General features: G+C 39.3%; 1 protein-coding gene across 6 annotated transcripts; it reads left to right on the forward strand.

The window, feature by feature from the left end:
- The first annotated feature begins 1,589 nt into the window (after positions 1 to 1,589).
- Positions 1,590 to 18,183, forward strand: mfsd1 (major facilitator superfamily domain containing 1). 6 transcript variants are annotated; one of them, XM_034229417.1, is made up of 17 exons: positions 1,590 to 1,913; positions 2,083 to 2,135; positions 2,331 to 2,443; positions 2,566 to 2,608; positions 2,763 to 2,830; positions 3,035 to 3,143; positions 3,291 to 3,393; positions 3,905 to 4,003; positions 4,306 to 4,417; positions 5,049 to 5,105; positions 5,438 to 5,594; positions 6,149 to 6,246; positions 6,375 to 6,487; positions 6,582 to 6,629; positions 6,835 to 6,901; positions 17,474 to 17,582; positions 17,798 to 18,183. In XM_034229417.1, exons 1-17 carry the CDS (start codon positions 1,757 to 1,759, stop codon positions 17,855 to 17,857), a joined length of 1,566 nt encoding a protein of 521 aa, XP_034085308.1. In that variant the 5' UTR covers positions 1,590 to 1,756; the 3' UTR covers positions 17,858 to 18,183. The 6 variants fall into 6 exon arrangements, 5 of the variants coding, with proteins under 5 accessions (XP_034085308.1, XP_034085310.1, XP_034085311.1 ...); XR_004570326.1 differs by lacking the exons at positions 17,474 to 17,582; positions 17,798 to 18,183 and adding exons at positions 12,610 to 13,874; positions 16,864 to 17,294 and having other exon boundaries at positions 1,594 to 1,913; XM_034229419.1 differs by lacking the exons at positions 17,474 to 17,582; positions 17,798 to 18,183 and adding an exon at positions 8,403 to 8,544.
- The last annotated feature ends 58 nt before the right edge of the window (positions 18,184 to 18,241 follow it).

Raw genomic sequence — 18,241 nt, forward strand, 5'->3', positions numbered from 1 at the left:
CAACACCCTAAAGATGGGTTTCAGGACATTCACAGACTGGTCTGCAGGATTAATGAAACCTTGCACCTGATTTACAATTGTGTCTGCATGTGGGTCTGATCAATGTATTAATGAAATATGATCCTCCTCCATTCCCACCGTCTGTCGGCTTTGACAGTAGCTGATATTTGGGCAGGAAATGTATGAGCTACAAAGCGGTAAGAGCTATACTGCAGCCAGGAAAAAGACTGTTTGTCACCCTCAGATTAAATCCTCTGACAGATGACCCTGCAGTAGTGAATTATGAGAATTTCTAAATGAGATTCATGGAAATTAAATAAACCCTGCAGATAATGTTGCCTGGAGCAGAGGCACACGCTGGAGACAGAAGAGAACCAGATAAATAGGAGGTAGGTCGTTGTGGGGGCTTGCAGTTTCTTGATGCAACAATGTGTAACAGCTTGCTGTCAGAGCAACCTGTCAAGTCTTCATGTCAGTGATGCCAATCATCAGAAGCTTATAAACTGGTTCTTGTCAAGAATTCCATGATAAATGGTTTATATGCAACTTACAGTATCAAAGCTTAGGTTTAGGATTTAGGTAAAACAAGTCATTTTGACACATTGTTCAATTGATCGAATTCTAACTGAGTAAAATGAAATAAATGTTTGAGGCTTACCTCACTGTTCCAAAGCAAACACTAAAGTAAAAAAGATAAGTACTTTTTAAAAGATTATGGCCAATGGGTACACAAATTTAACTCCACTTTAAAACAGAGCTAGAACTCAACAACATGCAAAAACAAAGGTGACCTTAACTTTGAAATGTGTAAAGGCAAAGAAGAGAGATAAGCCTTTCTGAGGTCTTCCTTCAAATATGCAATCATCAATTTTGGCCACTTAAGGACACAATTATTTCCCAAAAACTGCCAGACACAGCCTCAAAACTGCATTGCCCAAACAGTGCAACAAAGAAGGGGAAAAGGCTAGCTACTTGTCTGTTGGTTGTTGATGGCAGGGCCGTTTCTTCCTATAGGCGGACTATGCAGATGCATAGAGCCCCTGCGGCCACTAGGGGGCCCCCAAGCTGAAAGTTCAGGTTCAGCCTCAATATATTTGGGAAGAATTAAAATTAGCCGTCTTTATTTGTAGACAGCCAAGCCCCCTCCTGTGTTCGGTGAAGCATTATATGCTTAAAAATCATCATAATCATCATCTAGCTTTAAAATATGGTAGTGAAATAGGCTAAAGGTTAGTGTAAGTCTAAGGTCAGTAGCCTACAATTTGATGTCTGCCTCTAATAAAGTCCTGTTTCTTTATGTCTCAAAAGAATAGTTAAACAAAGTTTGTATCAAGATTAAACATAAAACAAATAAACTAACACCTTTTTAACACTTTTCTCATAATTAGGAGATAAAGTGCATTTTATGCTTTCTCATGGTATTTTTAAACTCATTATTTATGTGGATACAGTCCTATGTGTACAGTAATGCATTTAAACTCTTTTATGTGATTGGCATACTACTAACCGTACGCATAGGGTCATCACTGCCGCTGACGCTTTAAACAGTTTGTGTTGACATCGAAACAAGTCTCTCCCTGCGCGCTCCCGCGAGGTGCTTGTGCTTCTCGGCAGGCACGAGCGTGTGGTTAGCTCTACAAGCTAAAAGCGGCTTCAAGGCTAATGCCACGTGACATTCGTGCCAGGTCATGTGATCGATTATACATCCTCCTTGCTGCCTTCAACTTTTCCCTCAGCAAATCCCAAACAAACGAACATGGCGGATTATGAGGAGCGGCAGAGCCTGCAGGGAGATGAGGCCGAGGGCAGACAGGCGGCCGGGGGACCGGGCAGACCCCTGCCGGCCATCTGCGACCCCGGACACCTGCTGCACCGAGTGGTGGTCCTGGTATTCATGTGCTTCTTGGGATTTGGTGAGCATTCAAAAGCCCCACTTCCCTAAACACTCGTAATTGTTACTTTGTGACTGAGTTGATGAGCAACATTCAGGAAAAATAAAGCTTTGTTGTGTTGCTCATGTGACGTTCATTAAATGCGTTGTCATTGTGTGTACAGTAAGTGAATGTAGTTAATTCGTTCCAGGAAGCTACTTCTGTTATGATAACCCAGCTGCACTTCAAACTCAAGTCATCCAGGTAATTCACCCTCAGAGCTTTACATCATGTTATATCCTTAATGGAACATTTATGAACATTAATCCTACTCCTGAATGTTGATATTAGATTGTTTTATTTGTCCACTCCACACGTCTGTATTTACACCTAGACTTTAATGTTTAAACCACAACAGTTGAGGACAATACTCTGATTTAACCTTCCTGACTGTGCTAGGATTTGGATCTGAACACTGCTAAGTTCATGCAGCTGTATGCCTGGTACTCCTGGCCCAATGTGGTTCTCTGCTTCTTCGGGGGGTTCCTGCTCGATAGGGTTTTTGGCATCAGGTACAAAGACTGACACCTTATATCATTGTACTATTTATAAGTCCAGTATGTCACCGAAAGTGAAAGTGAAAGAGTTGCGTAGCCTTTTTGCTTTTCAATATTTTTTTGTTGCTTTTTTACAGGCTGGGAACCATCATCTTTTCCCTATTTGTCTGTGTTGGACAGGTAAGGTTACTTTGCTATCTAAATGTAATAGTTATTCTATGAAATACAGAATATATGTTCCTAAAATTATGTGGTTTAAAAAAAATGATATATCTAAATATGAATCAACAGATATTAATTTCGTATGTTGTTTTTTAACTTTTCAACTTTGCAGGTAATATTTGCTACTGGAGCTTTGCTGAATCGCTTCTGGCTCATGGAAGCTGGACGTTTTGTATTTGGGTGGGCAAACTATTTTGCAACATCTTTATATACCAGTGTCCAGTTCTCTGTATCCTTATGCATGAGGGCGACTTTTCCGCAGCCAGATATCAACATATCCGATATTACAGCCCTTCAACACTGAAGACAAATATTAGGATCAGCTTGGTCATGTACTATCATTCGGCTTACACGCTCCACCTCTCTGTTTTATTTCCTGGTCAGTATTGGAGGAGAGTCCCTGGCTGTGGCCCAGAACACCTATGCAGTGAATTGGTTCAAAGGAAAGGAGCTGAATCTAGTGTTTGGCCTTCAGCTCAGCATGGCACGTGTGGTAAGGGAACACAACGTGATCATTGTTTTCAAATAACATTTGTTTTGACTGTAGCCAAGGTCACTGAACCCACTTTATAGAAATCCATGTTTTTGATAGTAAATGAACGTCTATAGTCCATTCATGTTCCTCTCTACTCGTCTTAAGGGCAGCACAGTAAACATGAACATCATGGGCTGGGTGTACAGCAGAGCCGTCGCCCTCGTTGGCGCTCCTGGACACACCGCACTCGGCGCTTCACTCATGATCGGTAACTATCATGAATTTCCACTTTTGCCAGGCGTACATTTCTCATTCGAGATCAAGGCTTGAAATTGTCAGGTGTTAAACATGAAGAGTCCTGTTACGAGCGCTTTGTCTGTGTCTCTGCTAAAGATACTAGATCCTCTCTCTGTAACTAATGATCTCAGATAACACACAGAGCAGAGACAGAGAGAAGTGGTTTAGAGAACTAAAAGTGCTGCTGGCTGGCTGTTCCAGATGAGTCACATGAGTTAGAAGAAGTGTCACTTTTTATCATTACTTAAAGTGCTTTTACTATTGCACACCTTGCAGTTGTGTTTCATTTTATAATCTGTCTCCACTGCCACTGACAATTTGAGATGAATTCACATGGACAAAAGAATCAATCAGCCTTCCCCATAACTTAAATTCCTTGATAATCTAATCGCCAACATAAAACTTGAATTTACATTGCTTTAATTTCTCTTGTCACTCCTCCATATGAATTCATGTCTATAATTGTATTTGTCTATGTTCAGCTGGTGTGACCTGCCTGTTTTCACTCACCTGTGCCTTGGTGTTGGGATTCCTTGACAAAAGAGCAGAGAAGATCCTCAACAAGGAACAAGGCAAAACAGGTAATCTATTCCAAGATTGTGTTTTGTTTATCTTTTGTTTTTCCTCTTTGGCCTCCTCTGTCAATATTTACTAGTAAAGTCAGTGTTGACAATGAAATAGTGTTTTGTTTTTGCTGTTATCTATTTAAAATTGACGTTCTGGCCAGAAAGTTCATTGGCTTCAGCACTTTCTCTGCTGTGATGTGGCTTTCTTTGTAAAAACAGTTCAATGAATGTGTGTTATTTTTCCTCTTGGAACTAACTGTATACTTTATCAGACAAGCCTTTCCAACTGTTGCATGTGTGTTAATCTTGCATATTAGGCGAAGTGATCAAGTTGACTGACGTGAAAGACTTCCCCTTAACCCTGTGGCTCATCTTCATCATTTGCGTTTGCTACTATGTCGCCATTTTCCCCTTTATTGGACTGGGACAGTGAGTATTTCATCAGTTTCTTTTACACACACAATTGAGAGATACTATAATAACTCCTAACTCTGAAAACGGGGACATTGTACGCTAAAATTATGGAGCGGTAGTTTTTTAATGTAATGCTTGAAGAACAGTGTTTAACATTCCTTGTCCTTTGTTAAATACAAATATAAATCACCTCAATATGGTAGGCCTACTGTGTTTAAGTGGCATGGCATGAATTCAATGGAGAAACGCTATGAAATCAGGACAGTGCCTGATCACAGCTTTAACACTGCAACCTCACAATGCTGTGTTGTCATCGAACCACAAATGGATGGAGCGAGAGTCAGAAATGGAAAGAGGTTTGACAAATGGGTTTGCGGTGAAAAAAAACAATTGAGGATATTACAATCTACATGTCCTTCTTTGAAAGGCACTCTGAAATCACTTAGCAACTGACATGGGTTTTCTATCGAGTGTTTGTGCTTACAAAGCAAATACTTGTTATGCAAATATGGCAGAAAACAATGAATAGAAGACAGAGACCTACCTGCTGCAAAACTCCATTTCTCCTCCTTTTGTCGTCACATCAATATAAAGGTTGAGCAGCTCTCCGTACTGTGAGCCCAACATCTTGTCTTTTTATTTACAGGGTGTTCTTCATTGAAAAATTTGACTTCTCACCAGCTGAAGCCAGAGCCGTCAACAGGTAACTCGGATCAGGTGTAATAGCCCTTTTCAAACAATCCACTATAGTCTGCTGATTCTGATTTATTTTGCATTTAATTCCTGGCCTGTATTTTCTTTGATCCAACGGACAGCTGGACAATTTACATTTCCATCTGAGAAATGTTCAGCTCCCTGAAACTGGGAATGAAGAATACTTTGAAAATGTCATATTACAAAAAAGGCACCTCACACATAAATACTGACTTCAGCACATATTTTCTGAACTCAAATTTCTGTTGCTAAGCAGCCTAAACTTGGATTTGCCTTGGTTCTAGTCATAACAAATGAATATCCTTCTCTATTTTCCCCCAGTATTGTGTACATCATCTCAGCCCCTGCATCTCCAGTTCTAGGCTTCATGGTGGATAGGATAGGCAAGAATGTGATTTGGGTAATGGTTGCTGTGATCGCCACACTCGCCGCTCACATGATGCTGGCCTTTACCTTCTGGAACCCATGGATCGCCATGGTAAGGCCCCTTGAAAAAATGTTGTACCTGTACCCCAACAACATTGGATTTTTTACATTAAGAAAGAGTGGTCGGGTTAGTTGTATGAAGGAATGGCACTGTCAGTAATCGTACATTCGCTGCGCCTGTTAAGAGATGTGAGTCACAGTGGGTGCGGATACAAGTTCTTAAACTTAAAGTGGTTGACATGTGTTCCTACTTAAAGTTGCAAACTCTTGATTGATTTTTCTTTGTGGAGACACATTTTGTGTTTTTAATGGTGAGGTGAACTTGCAGCCTGAGGTGGTAAAAATAATAGAAGTTGGCGTATAAATAAATTAAAACACAGATTGTATTTTTATTTAATTTTAAAACTATTTTCTTAAGAACTGAATCAACAGATATTTCTATTGCACTACTTCTATATTTCAAGAACTGTTTGTAAAGTGCATATTGTCATACCATGTTATTATACAATATACAAGCTCTTTTAGGCAGTATATTATACCCAGGTTCTCTGTGGAGAGCCCTGTATTATTAAAAGTAATCACAGCTGTGTGTCCTCTATTTCCCAGTCCCTCCTGGGTCTCTCCTACTCCTTACTGGCCTGTGCACTGTGGCCCATGGTGGCCTTTGTGGTACCAGAGCATCAGCTGGGGACAGCCTATGGCTTGTATGTAACTGCAATGGCTATATTATGACCAATCACATACATTTTCACAGTTGAAACAAACCAATATGACTGATAATTGTTGTTATTTTAATTCAAACTGATGTTGATCTTCTGCCTTCGTCCCTCAGCATGCAGTCTATCCAGAACCTGGGACTGGCTCTCGTTGCCATGGCAGCAGGAGCTATCCTAGACAATCAAGGATACCTGTTTTTAGAAGTGTTTTTCTGCGTCTGCATCTGCGGTCAGTTATTTTCTGTTTGTGTGTGGACTCCTTTTAGACACTTTTGAGTGACATTGTCAGTGACTTCCCACATTTGCCCCCTTATTTCCTGCAGTTTCACTGATGGCAGTGGTGATGCTGTACTTTGTGGATTATCTTAAAGGTAAGAGAACACTGGAGCTTTGAAATCACTGCTTTACTTCTCCTCTCTGCTCTCTCCCTCTCCGTACTGTCTCAGTTTTCTCCACCAAATATACCGATCATATTCCATTTATCCTATGACATCTCCTCACTTCACCCTGTTACTCGTCAGCACACCCCTCTCCCCACTCACCTCTTAATCTAACCGTCTCCCTCTCTTGCTCCAGGAGGAGATTTGAACATGTCAGCCGCAGGCAGAGCCAGACTCCAGAAAGAAGCCACTTCAGATGCAGAGTGAGTAGTTTTGACCCTTCACACTTCTGTACTGCTTCTGCCGTCTTACCTTCAATTAGACAAGCATCTCAGAAAAGTAAATACTAATCAAGTTACTTATTTAATCAAGGGGCAGAGGCATATTTTGGTACATATGTAATAGAGTGGTGCAGGGATGACGTATTTACCCGGAAGTAAGCTGCGCATGGGTTCCCTCGACAAAAAAGCAATGGGATTTCTCCATAGGATTTGGGAAAATAGCTCGAAATAAGGTCTGTTAAAAACGAACCTGTCTGATAAATGCACGTTTTGTTCAGCCGGATAATATCCACATGTCTACTCTACTTTTATAATTTTTGAATCATAAATCTAATCGCCAGAAGCAAAATGCTAACGTTGTGCTAAAACGAACGACAGCCGAGTACATCAGGGTCGCACGACTTCAACGTCATGTCAACTTAAGATCGATATTAAAAAATACAGATTCAAAATTGTGAAAGTTGAAGCATTTGTTTTAACAGTTTGCAAGAGCGCAGGTACTTGCTTTCAAGCAGAACAGGGGCGGACAAACTCAAAGTGGGAGTGTTTCCGTGTTCGGTGTAATGACGTACAACGTCCTCGACAACTTCTGTAGACCTATTCAGCCACTTGTTAACAACCATCGTTTTTCAGACACGTACACTATTAAAAAATCACCAGTGGGGTCACTGCTGATGTATTTAATGTTGTAGAACAAAACGTGATCCGTGCCATGGAGAAATCCCATTGACTCTGAGACGAGGGAACCAGTAGTGGTAAAATGCTAACTCACTTCCGGGTTTTAGGACTCGTCACTGCACCACTGTACTAATTGGTTTCTAGTTAGAATTTCCAGTTAGCTAAAAAATATATTATTTAACAGGTTATGTATGATTTTCAATGTGATCGGTACAGTCAAGTGATGCTTTTATGGAAATGTTCTTTATTTTACACTCCAAACACATGATTCACATGCAAAGTTGTAGAATCATGCTTTTATTTTTTACTGCATATCCACATCCCCTAGGTTCAATAGTTTTACAAGGTTCAGGAGTTCAAAGATGTGATCAGTCACGTTATCATGGAAATGTTGCCATTCTTGGTTGTTACAGCAAACCTATTTATGGCCTCTCTGAAAATAGGATACAATTTATCAGTTATCAGTGTCAATGTTGACTCATCTATGTGAACACAGACAAAATAAAAAAATAAAATTCCATACATGGTTTTGTCTTAGCTTACATATTTATGGTTCTTCCTAACCTATTAAAAACAAACAATAAACAACAGAATGAAAGCGATGTTAGCAGTATCACTATGCTTTGCTTAAAGCCTTTAATTGCCTTCTTGTTTGGTGGAAAAACACTAATGCGCTTTTTGTATAAGTGCTTATTGAAACAAGACTTTGACGACTGCAACATGATGTTGCAAATGCGTGTTAGTAAGCATAACCAAGTGGGCACATTAATTGAGGTTATGGTTTTTTACTGTCTCACTTTCACAGCACACCAAACGTGCACTACTCGATGCTTGATAAAACAAACCACACGAGATCTCCTGGTGCAACTATACTTTCTGTTCTCACAAGTAGCATGCACTGTAAAACCTGTTGCTTTGGTAAAAATAAAAAATAAATTGTCAAGCGATTCCAAGAAATTTTGTCAACTTTTGCATTTTTTTTTGTTGGTGAAACGTACTTTTTTTTTGTTTTCCTCTACTCAAGAACTTGTTACTTTGCCAAAACTTTTTTTAGATGTGTCAATTATAGGAGTTGGATAAACTCACTAATGTGATTTTTTTTTTTTTGCATGTGAAAAGATGAATTGAGCCTACAATTAAAAGCCAAGATATTAAGTGTAACCAATGCAAATAACAATCTGCTAAGAACCACATAAGACAAGAATAAATAAAGTAAATTATAAAACACAATTGAGTTGCCGGAACCTATATACGACAAACTCTTCCTGATTTCAATCCAACCCTTTAAATATTTGATAGCATTGAAACATTGCAGATTAAACAAATAGATTTAAAAAAAAAGGAATGTTATGGACATGTTAATACATATTATTAAAATTTGATTATTTCAAAACAGTTTTCATAAAACAGTAACAAGTTTGTTTAAAAGCACAACACATTAACATACATGGAGACACATGGTTATTACTTGATGGTTATTCCAACTGCATCTGGCTCGTGGGCAACGTATAACTTCATGCTGTGCATCACGAGCCTCTGTTGCACTTCGACCTCTGCTGTTCCCTGTATACAAACGAAACACTAAATTGATTACAAATCAGGACACACCATGTGTTTTCCTCAACAACAAAAATAAAATCCATCTTGAAATCATAACGGGTACTGCCAGATTACATTAGCTGTTAACAGAGGGTAACTAGGTAACAAGGTGCTATTCACATGCATTACAAGGGGTTTAAGCCATCAAAAAAAAGGCTGGTTTGCAAGAAAATGAACCACATAGGCAAGGCAAGGCAACAATGAAAGACATTCAGACAAAGGCATTTTAAAAACAGTAAAAGATAATAAAAGAAACATTAAAAGAAAAAATATATGAATAAAAAGTACATGAATAAAAAGTTACAGTGCAGTTTAAGATATGAATAGTTCACACAGAAGTTCCACTTTACTGATGAACACAACGGCTCAGTTTCAATTAAAAGCAGCGACAAAAAGATAAGTCTTCAGCCTGGATTTAAAAGTAGTAAGAGTTGTAGCGGACCTGCAGGTTTCATAGTCATGATATTGATATAGTTCATAAAATGTCCAACTTATCAAACATAATTAAAACACAGTGACGAACCGTCAGGCCCTTCAAGGTATTTAGAGAATACCCTGGAACACTCAGATAAAACAAACAAAAAATCGATTTAATTATATAAATAAAATGTATATGTAAAATGAATAAATGAGAATCGTATCTGTGTTGTTGATCTGTAATATTACAGTGTTACATTGATTTGTTTGTCCTTCTCGGTCCATGCACTACGCATTTCAGTGGTTTTGTGTTAGAAAAAAAAAGCAACCAATCAGATCTGTCTCTGGGTAGAATATCCTTCAACCAAGGTATTCTATATCCTTGATAGAATACCCTGGCCGTTGCACTGAATGAGAGCGTACCTTTGGATTGACAGTTTGATCAACCAATCATATATTGATTTGTAGCCAATGGGCGTATTCTTTCAGAGTTTCCCTCGGTTCCAGGGTATTCTAGAAGGCCCGCTAGTTCACTGGCTCGAGACAGAGGATCTAAATAAATGTCACGAAGCAATTCATATGCCGTTTTATTGTTTTTAACGTTGAAATGGCAAGTGCAACAGGTGAAGATGATGTTGTTGCGAATTGTTGGGAGTAGTACCCTTTTCAAGACGACAATTCAGTGAAAAGGCAGACATTATAACGGAGGCGGAGGGGTGCGGCGGAGGGTGTGTGTGTGTGTCTACAGAAGGTCCAGTTGTGATAGACACGGTTTGCCACTGTTAAAACATAAGTATCATTTAAAATGGTATTGTATTTATATAAATTGTTAAGGATGGTATTTATTAAGGATGGTATTGGTAGATACCAGTAAAATTCCATGATTCTCAACACAGCGGATCCTAATTACTTCAATATACACTCCTTTATCTCGTTTGCATACCGTCTAATATCTACTTTATATTGTAGTAAAACATCTCCTTAATACAACAGTATTTATTGATATTTCTCGCTAAAGACTGCATTTTACTGGACTACATTGAACACATCTTGCCGACGTTATAAATGCATCTTCGCCCAATACACACTTTTATTGAATTGCGCCTGAATGCACCTTAACTGAAGTCAATGGCACCTCCGTCACTGGCTACTGAGAGCTAACGTTAACTCTCCTGCAGATTCAAACATGGATTTGCATCTATAGCGTTACATAAGCATGAAAAATATAGTTTGCACTTCATATTGTATAATAACAACTGGATGCTGTAACTGCAGACCATGAGTTTAAATTGGGTATACATCAAGATTGTAGAAAGATAATTCATTGCTCACAGTAAAACAAACGGTGAAATGCATACAGAGGAATTCATATAAAATAGGCGCATTAGGCTCAGTCAGTAGGGGATTGGACTGTGAGCCGTAGGGTCGCCGGTTCAAGTCCCCGACCAGACCTAAAAATGGAGTGTAGACTGCTACTTGGAGAGGTCCCAGTTCACCTCATGCCCTGCCGTGGTGCCCTTGAGCAAGGCACCGGACAACCCCCTTCCCCCCTCACTCCCATTGCTCCCCGGGCGCTGTGCAATAGCTGCCCACTGCTCCTAGTAGCCTACTAGACTCCTGGTACTAGGATGGGTTAAAAGCAGAGAACAAATTTCACTGTGTGCAGTGTGCTCTGCATGTGTGACCACCATTAAAGAGGGTTTCATCCCTCCCAATATTATATTATAGTAACTTATTCTTACATAACCGCTGGGTTATAAAGTAGTAGGGAATAGTTTTTGCGGAGGTATTTTACCGCACAACATGCTCGGCACCAGAGCCTCTGAGCCCCGTGACCGCATGACGGTGCCCGGCCAACGCTTACGGCCCGTCCACACTACAGCTTAAAAAAAAGCTTGGAGCTGGGCGTGTCTGATGCTCGACCAACAACCAATCACATGAATCCCTGACACACAAGCAGCGGTTTGATTGGCTAGAGCTTGTACTGGCATATGATTTGATTGGCTGACGCTTCCACGAAAGCTTCAGAAGCTTCAAAAGTTGAACATTGCTCTACTTTTGCAGCCTGAAACGCCAGGAAAGCTCCGCTCTGCTTCCCACAATGCAGTTCGGCGAAAAGTGACGTCACCCCATTCAAAGTGAATGGGCAGACGCGTTGGAAACCGTTTTTGAAGCTGTCGAAGCTGTAGTGTGGACGGGCCGTTAGAGCGGCACAGGTGAAAGGTTTGCCGAGTCGATTCTTAATACATACTCTTAACTTAACCACTTTGAACAGAATTGTGTCTGTAAGCACTTGATGCAAACTTTGCCCAACACCATTTGCGCAAAAAAATAGACTACATGAGCATGACAGGGCTGAGTCTAACTTTAACAGCAGTAATGGCGCTGGCATGTCGATGTTCCGTTCGAAACGGTGAATACAAGAAAAGTAAATAACACTTGCTAGTTAAAAAGCAGTAATTAATAACTCAGGTGGTATGCTTAATTGTTTTACGATGATTTGAAGTAGTTCAGAAGCAAGCACATGTACAGCTGCCGAATAATCGCTGTAAAGAGGAACAGGAAGCCTCACACCGCGGTATTCTCGTTTGAGGGCGTGTCATGACCGTGGTGTTGACAAAAGCATTTTTATGAAGTTTTCCAAAACGTATTTATAAGAAGGTTAAAAAAATGTGAACATTAATTTATAAATTAATGAGTTCTTAAAACATGTTCTCATTGTTACTTAAGTGTTACTTAGTTAAACGCACATTGATTTTTTATTTATTTAGGGCAAGTAAATTACGATAGAGAATAGAGTTTTATTGACTTCAACATCGGAACCGTTTTTACAGTGAAACGTCCCAGAGATAAGATCTGTGTCTGCCATACCGCCATCTATTTTTCTCTCTCTCTATCTATGCATTTATTTATCTGTTTAATCTATTTACATATTTTCTTATTGTGAAAACGCAGACTAATATTTTCTGGTCCGTTCTGTGACTGATATTTTCCAGATGATGATGATGATGATGATGATGATGATGATGATGAGGGAACACTGGGCTAGTCCTGGGCTTCAGAGCCAGCAGGCTGCACTGTCCACCCCAGAGCTGTCAATCAACTGCCACGGGGCGGGACTGCACTACTGACTCCGCCCAGTGCTGTCAGCTGTGGCTCTTCCCATCACAACTGACTGTCTGAACAAAACCAACCTTTTATAGCTTATTATGTCCCTACCAGGAGGACCAATGACACGTTTCAGTTTGGCCTCAACAGTTCCTCTCTGACCTCTCACACTGATGTCATATCCTCCACTGACTTGTGTGTGTGTCAAACTTACGGAAAAAGTCAAGATGCTTTGATAGTTTTTTCAAACCCTTTTAAGCAAAAGACAATGATCTATTATATGATAGATCTTTTTAGATTTTATGACATGCTAATTGATCACCCAATATAGGATTTCTATATTCATTCAATTGTTTTAAATGTATATAATGGTAACTTTGTGGATGTTTTCATGTTTTGTTTTTTTACAACTTGTTCTCAGAACAACCCTGTTACTCGCCTTATTTCAGACAACTCAGCAGTTTGTTTATGTACATATCAGTTGTCAGCATTCACAAAAGTTGCCAACCAAAATCCTCCCTTCTGGACTTTCATACTTAATTCTAATCATATGCGTCATCGACCCTTTATAGTTTATAATGTCTAAAAGAGCATAGCTCTTGTTTAAATCTTCAATGTTTAATTATTTGATTCCTAAATTAATTTACCTGCTCTTCACTGGTTTGGAGAGTTCATAAAGATAAATGTTCTGTTGCATCATCAAATATTATATCACTATAATGATCTGAAAGACAATTAAAAGAAAGAGGCTCACTTTCAAGTGCATATACCCATGTATTAATAATTCCCCAGATGTTTAGCTTTTTACAAACTGCTTTTATCCTTGTGACCTATAAAACATGTTTTTAGAAAATGTTGCAACCTTTTCAAGCTCAGGAAACTAAGTGGTATTGGTAAGCAATTGCCCGCAAATCTTTGCTTGCTTCATCTGAACGTTGAGACAAAATGCACTCTGATTAAATCTCATAATTCCAGTAAAGTGGGAAGAGATGTATCCCTGTGTTGGTATCAAGGTCGAAAACTGTGGCGGATAAACAATCACTACCTCAGTTGGGCAAATAAGTCCTCTAATAATTAAGAGTAACTTAACGCCCCCAAAAAATATTGTTATTTTTTTCTTGCATAGTTTGCCTTCTCACTTTGCTGCAGTGATGTAGAAGTGTTTTATAGGGCCTTCCCTTGCAACACATCCTCACTCCCAGGTCGGCCTATGTTGACGTTATGTCAAGTCCCCTGTCGGCTTTTTCCAACGCAAGGGGGGGGGCCTTAGCGTCCATTTTCAACGCAAGGGGGGAGCCCTTAGCGTCCATTTTCAGCTTTCCGGGATGTCCATATGCTTCTATGGACGCTCATGGAAGCACGGCGTTCGTTTGTGTCGACTGCCCTTAAAGGCAATGTGAGCGTCCATTCTCATTGGATAACGGAGAATTGTACACCCGGAAGTAAGTATTCCCCTTACTGTCGATTGATTTTACAGTGATATCTGCACTACTCATCGACTAAAAAACACCAGATTTTCCTTGTTAATTACACAACATTGATTGGTTTAAATTGTGTGCAATGCTTTTGTATTTTTCCCCTTCGATTCGGAGAAACAAATATTTTTTCGGAGTAAAGGATGGCAGAAGACACTACACTACCCAGAATCCCCAGCTATCGTTCGGACTACACCATGTGCTCTGTTTGACAAACCCCGTGATAGTCCTCAAGCTCTGTGATTGGAGAGTGTGCTCCGAGGGTTACGCCGAGCCTCGAACAGCACTTGAAATGGGATGGAATCACGGCAGACTGTCCAAAACTAGATTTGAACGGGTCCACCGCGTCCCCCCCTCCCCCACCCCGTCCCCAGATCTACACATGCTGGCTATTCTGTTTCGCAACATGTTCTCTATCTATGGCACGTCTCTACTGGGAGTTGTAGTTTTAAAAGACGTTTTCGTATTTCCCATAATAAGAAGTTGCCAGTATTAAACTGTGTACATCCCTGGAGGTTTAGGGGGTAGGAAACACTCACATTTAAAACATATAATTAATAAATGGGTAAAAATTGCTTGTGCCCATAATGGGCAGCATTAATATATATATACACACATGCCAGCTAAGGTCAGAAGAGCTTTATTTAACAGCTGGTCTTATGTTTGTGACCCCTGTTGTTAATTGATTACATTACATTAATTGAAAAGCCTGAAACATGCACTTGTCAAGGTTCAGAGGCACATTTTGCAAATATGGCAGTAGCCATCAATCAGCTTAAGATAAGATATACTTTATTGATCCCAAGTTGGAACATTTGCGTTACATCAGCATGTGTAACAGTTAAATATGCAGTGGTGTTTATTTGTAAATCATTTAGTATAATCACACAAATTCTGTGTTTTATATTCAACAATTCTGTGTTCTTTATTTATTGATTGTTCAATACCGGAGATTAAATATCTACATACATTTTATAAGAGTATAATACATTATGTATAATATCAGTTAAAATAAATGCTTCAACATATAGTTAACATTGCTGGAGGTATGCACACATATTGATAGATGTCTTGTAATGCACTATTGAGGAACCTGCGACCCAAGTTTTTCATTCAATGCATAACTACACCATAGTTGTGTAGGCCTATATGATAATTATGTCAATAAACCTTAGAAAATCATGAAATCTTGAAAGGGATGTGCAAAATAGTCATTATATACAGTCTTTAATTAACTATTAGTAGAGAATAACGAGTAATGAATATACTTTATAGGGATCCTATTAATATCTAATAATAAAAATAATGAAATTCAATAACATGCTTTAACCACTAGGTGTCCCTTTATATCAGCTCTGCACCGTTATGGTGTAAATACAGCCTATCTACCAATTGGATCAAATATAAAAGTCAGCCGAATTAGTGTTGATACTGCAAGGAGACGTATTGTGTGAAAATAAATGTAAGATGTTGTTTAATGGCTGATATATTTATGATCCACGTCACGTTTTCAGTTCCTCATGTTTGTCTAGAAGTCTTCTCATCAGGGCTCTATAAATACAGAACTACGGCAGATATGTAATATTTAATGCAGCCGAACCGTGTATTACAATGCCGGTATGTGATGACTTTCAAAGAGAAAAGCAAGCACACTCGGAATAAAGTATTATTTTATTTTTTTTAAATGTTTTCGGTCTGTTTCCGGTATTTGTTAATGACGATGTACTGTGAGATGTGAGACTGGAATTGCACAGGGGAAAATAACGTATCTTTAGATGCGGATTTTGTTAAACTAATATGTTTGCGCTGTGGACCAACACTATACATTGACGGGGAAGGGGGTAGCAATAAAGATAACACCATTAAACAGTTACACAACATAACAGAAATAATATCGATAGCAGCGTCCCTAGCAACCACCTTGGTAATAATGAAAACGTTATGGACGCAATTTCCTGAAGTAATCTTCGTAATAACTAGTAAACTAAAGATCATGTACATCCACTGCACACATAATCTGAAATAACAACTCATATTTCTCGCATCAAATGACATCAAAACGCATTTTAATGGCCAAACTAACTTTAAAATAGGCATTTTCCACCGAGAATAAAACGAAGTTCGGCCATGTTTTTTTTTTCTGCAGGGAGAAATTTGAAGATCACGTGACGTCAAACAGAGCACATGGTGTAGTCCAAACGATAGCTGGGGATTCTGGGTAGTGTAGTGTCTTCTGCCATCCTTTACTCCGAAAACATATTTGTTTTCTCCGAATCGAAGGGGAAAAATACAAAAGCATTGCACACAATTTAAACCAATCAATGTTGTGTAATTAACCAGGATAATCTGGTGTGTTTTAGTCGATGAGTAGTGCAGATATCACTGTAAAATCAATCGACAGTAAGGGGAATACTTACTTCCGGGTGTACAATTCTCCGTTATCCAATGAGAATGGACGCTCACATTGCCTTTAAGGGCAGCCGACACAAACGAATGCCGTGCTTCCATGAGCGTCCATAGAAGCATATGGACATCCCGGAAAGCTGAAAATGGACGCTAAGGGCTCCCCCTTGCGTTGAAAATAGACGCTAAGGCCCCCCCCCTTGCGTTGGAAAAAGCCGACAGGGGACTTGACATAACGTCAACATAGGCCGACCTGGGAGTGAGGATGTGTTGTCCCTTGCACTGTGACATCACTGTTGATTACCAGTGATGGTTAGACTTGAGTCTAACGCTGTTTTTCAATCTGGAGTTAAGTTACCCTATAGTGCCCAACCTGTGCAAGAAGCCGGTCAGTAGCATGTAGTTAAAATGTTGTGATTGCACATTATAATGACCAGAGTGTCATACTGTACAACCAGAAACATGCCACTCTCTTCACCTATCACTCATTTGCACTATGGTGGTTGTTAACTGAACATGTTTGTGTGAAAGTATCAACTGTTATTGAGCTGTGTACAAGAAATTACACAAGATCCATTGTACAATGAAAGACAGTGAGATTGTACAGAAAGCCACTAAAATAAGTATTTTTGTAGAACCAAATCACAATTGTTAATGAGACATGGCATGTAATTAAACACAATTATTTGAAAGCATTTGAATTTGCTTTGTTTTTTGCTGCAGTAGGTTTATGTTCACTGCACCGCAATGGTAATAAGGTGTTTTTTTATCGTTGTGCAGCAGACTGTGGCTTATTAATCCTGTCTGTAATACAAAAATAATAGTGCTTGTTAGTTCAAGCTGGAGATGAATGTCAACATTATTATTCCTGCAGGAATAAAAGGCGATCCAGTAAAGTGTCAGAGGGTGAGCTGGCTGGAAAGGCGGCACCCATGTCTGCTTTTGGCTTACGCAACCGGTACCTCTCAAGGCTGGGTGCACAGGTATGCACAAACAGACACAACACTTACGCTTTGACTCAATTAGGAATCCAATTATTTCCTAATTCAGTTTCAAAACGTCACACTGGCAATGCTTTTTTTTTTCCAAAGAAGAACAGGAGAATTGTTTTGTTACTGCTTCACTTTATTATTAAACAAGTTATTATTTCACATAAACTGTGCTCTTTTTTCCCCATCACTTTCTCTCATCCTCTCAGCTCCCAGACCACTTCTCTTCCCACCTGTCATCACTTTCCCACAGGAGTGTTCTGAAATGATGTCCTTCATTCAGCTGCTCCTTCAACACTGTAGCTCTGTGGCTCCAGACAAATATGCACTAAGAAAGATAATACCTACAACGTGTCCCCGTTTACAGAAAATACTCATGCTCCTTTTGCCTTCAAGGTATTCCTATCGTCCACAGAAGTTACTGTTATTCTAGAAATTTAGACTGTTATCTGTTATATCATTAGTATCACCAAATACCTTTATTGTTCAGTTATTTTCTATTTGCTCCACCTTATCTTGTGCCTTTTTATAGAAACACCACAACCTAAAACAATTTTGATTCTTGTATAATAAAAATAAAAGCTAATGCTATGTTGCCTGTAGTTGCTGTTGGGTCTGGTCTAGAGGCAAAGCCTTCTTCTAACGACAGAGGG

The sequence above is a fragment of the Gymnodraco acuticeps genome, unplaced genomic scaffold (assembly GCF_902827175.1).
Source record: "Gymnodraco acuticeps unplaced genomic scaffold, fGymAcu1.1, whole genome shotgun sequence".
Lineage (NCBI taxonomy): Eukaryota > Metazoa > Chordata > Actinopteri > Perciformes > Bathydraconidae > Gymnodraco > Gymnodraco acuticeps.

Bases quoted from the DNA above. Each gene is read 5' to 3' on its own strand.
- mfsd1 (XM_034229417.1), top strand. From the start codon at position 1,757: ATGGCGGATTATGAGGAGCGGCAGAGCCTGCAGGGAGATGAGGCCGAG. The intron at 1,914-2,082 runs GTGAGCATTCAA...AATTCGTTCCAG, and splicing joins CATGTGCTTCTTGGGATTTG to GAAGCTACTTCTGTTATGAT. The intron at 2,136-2,330 runs GTAATTCACCCT...TGACTGTGCTAG, and splicing joins TTCAAACTCAAGTCATCCAG to GATTTGGATCTGAACACTGC.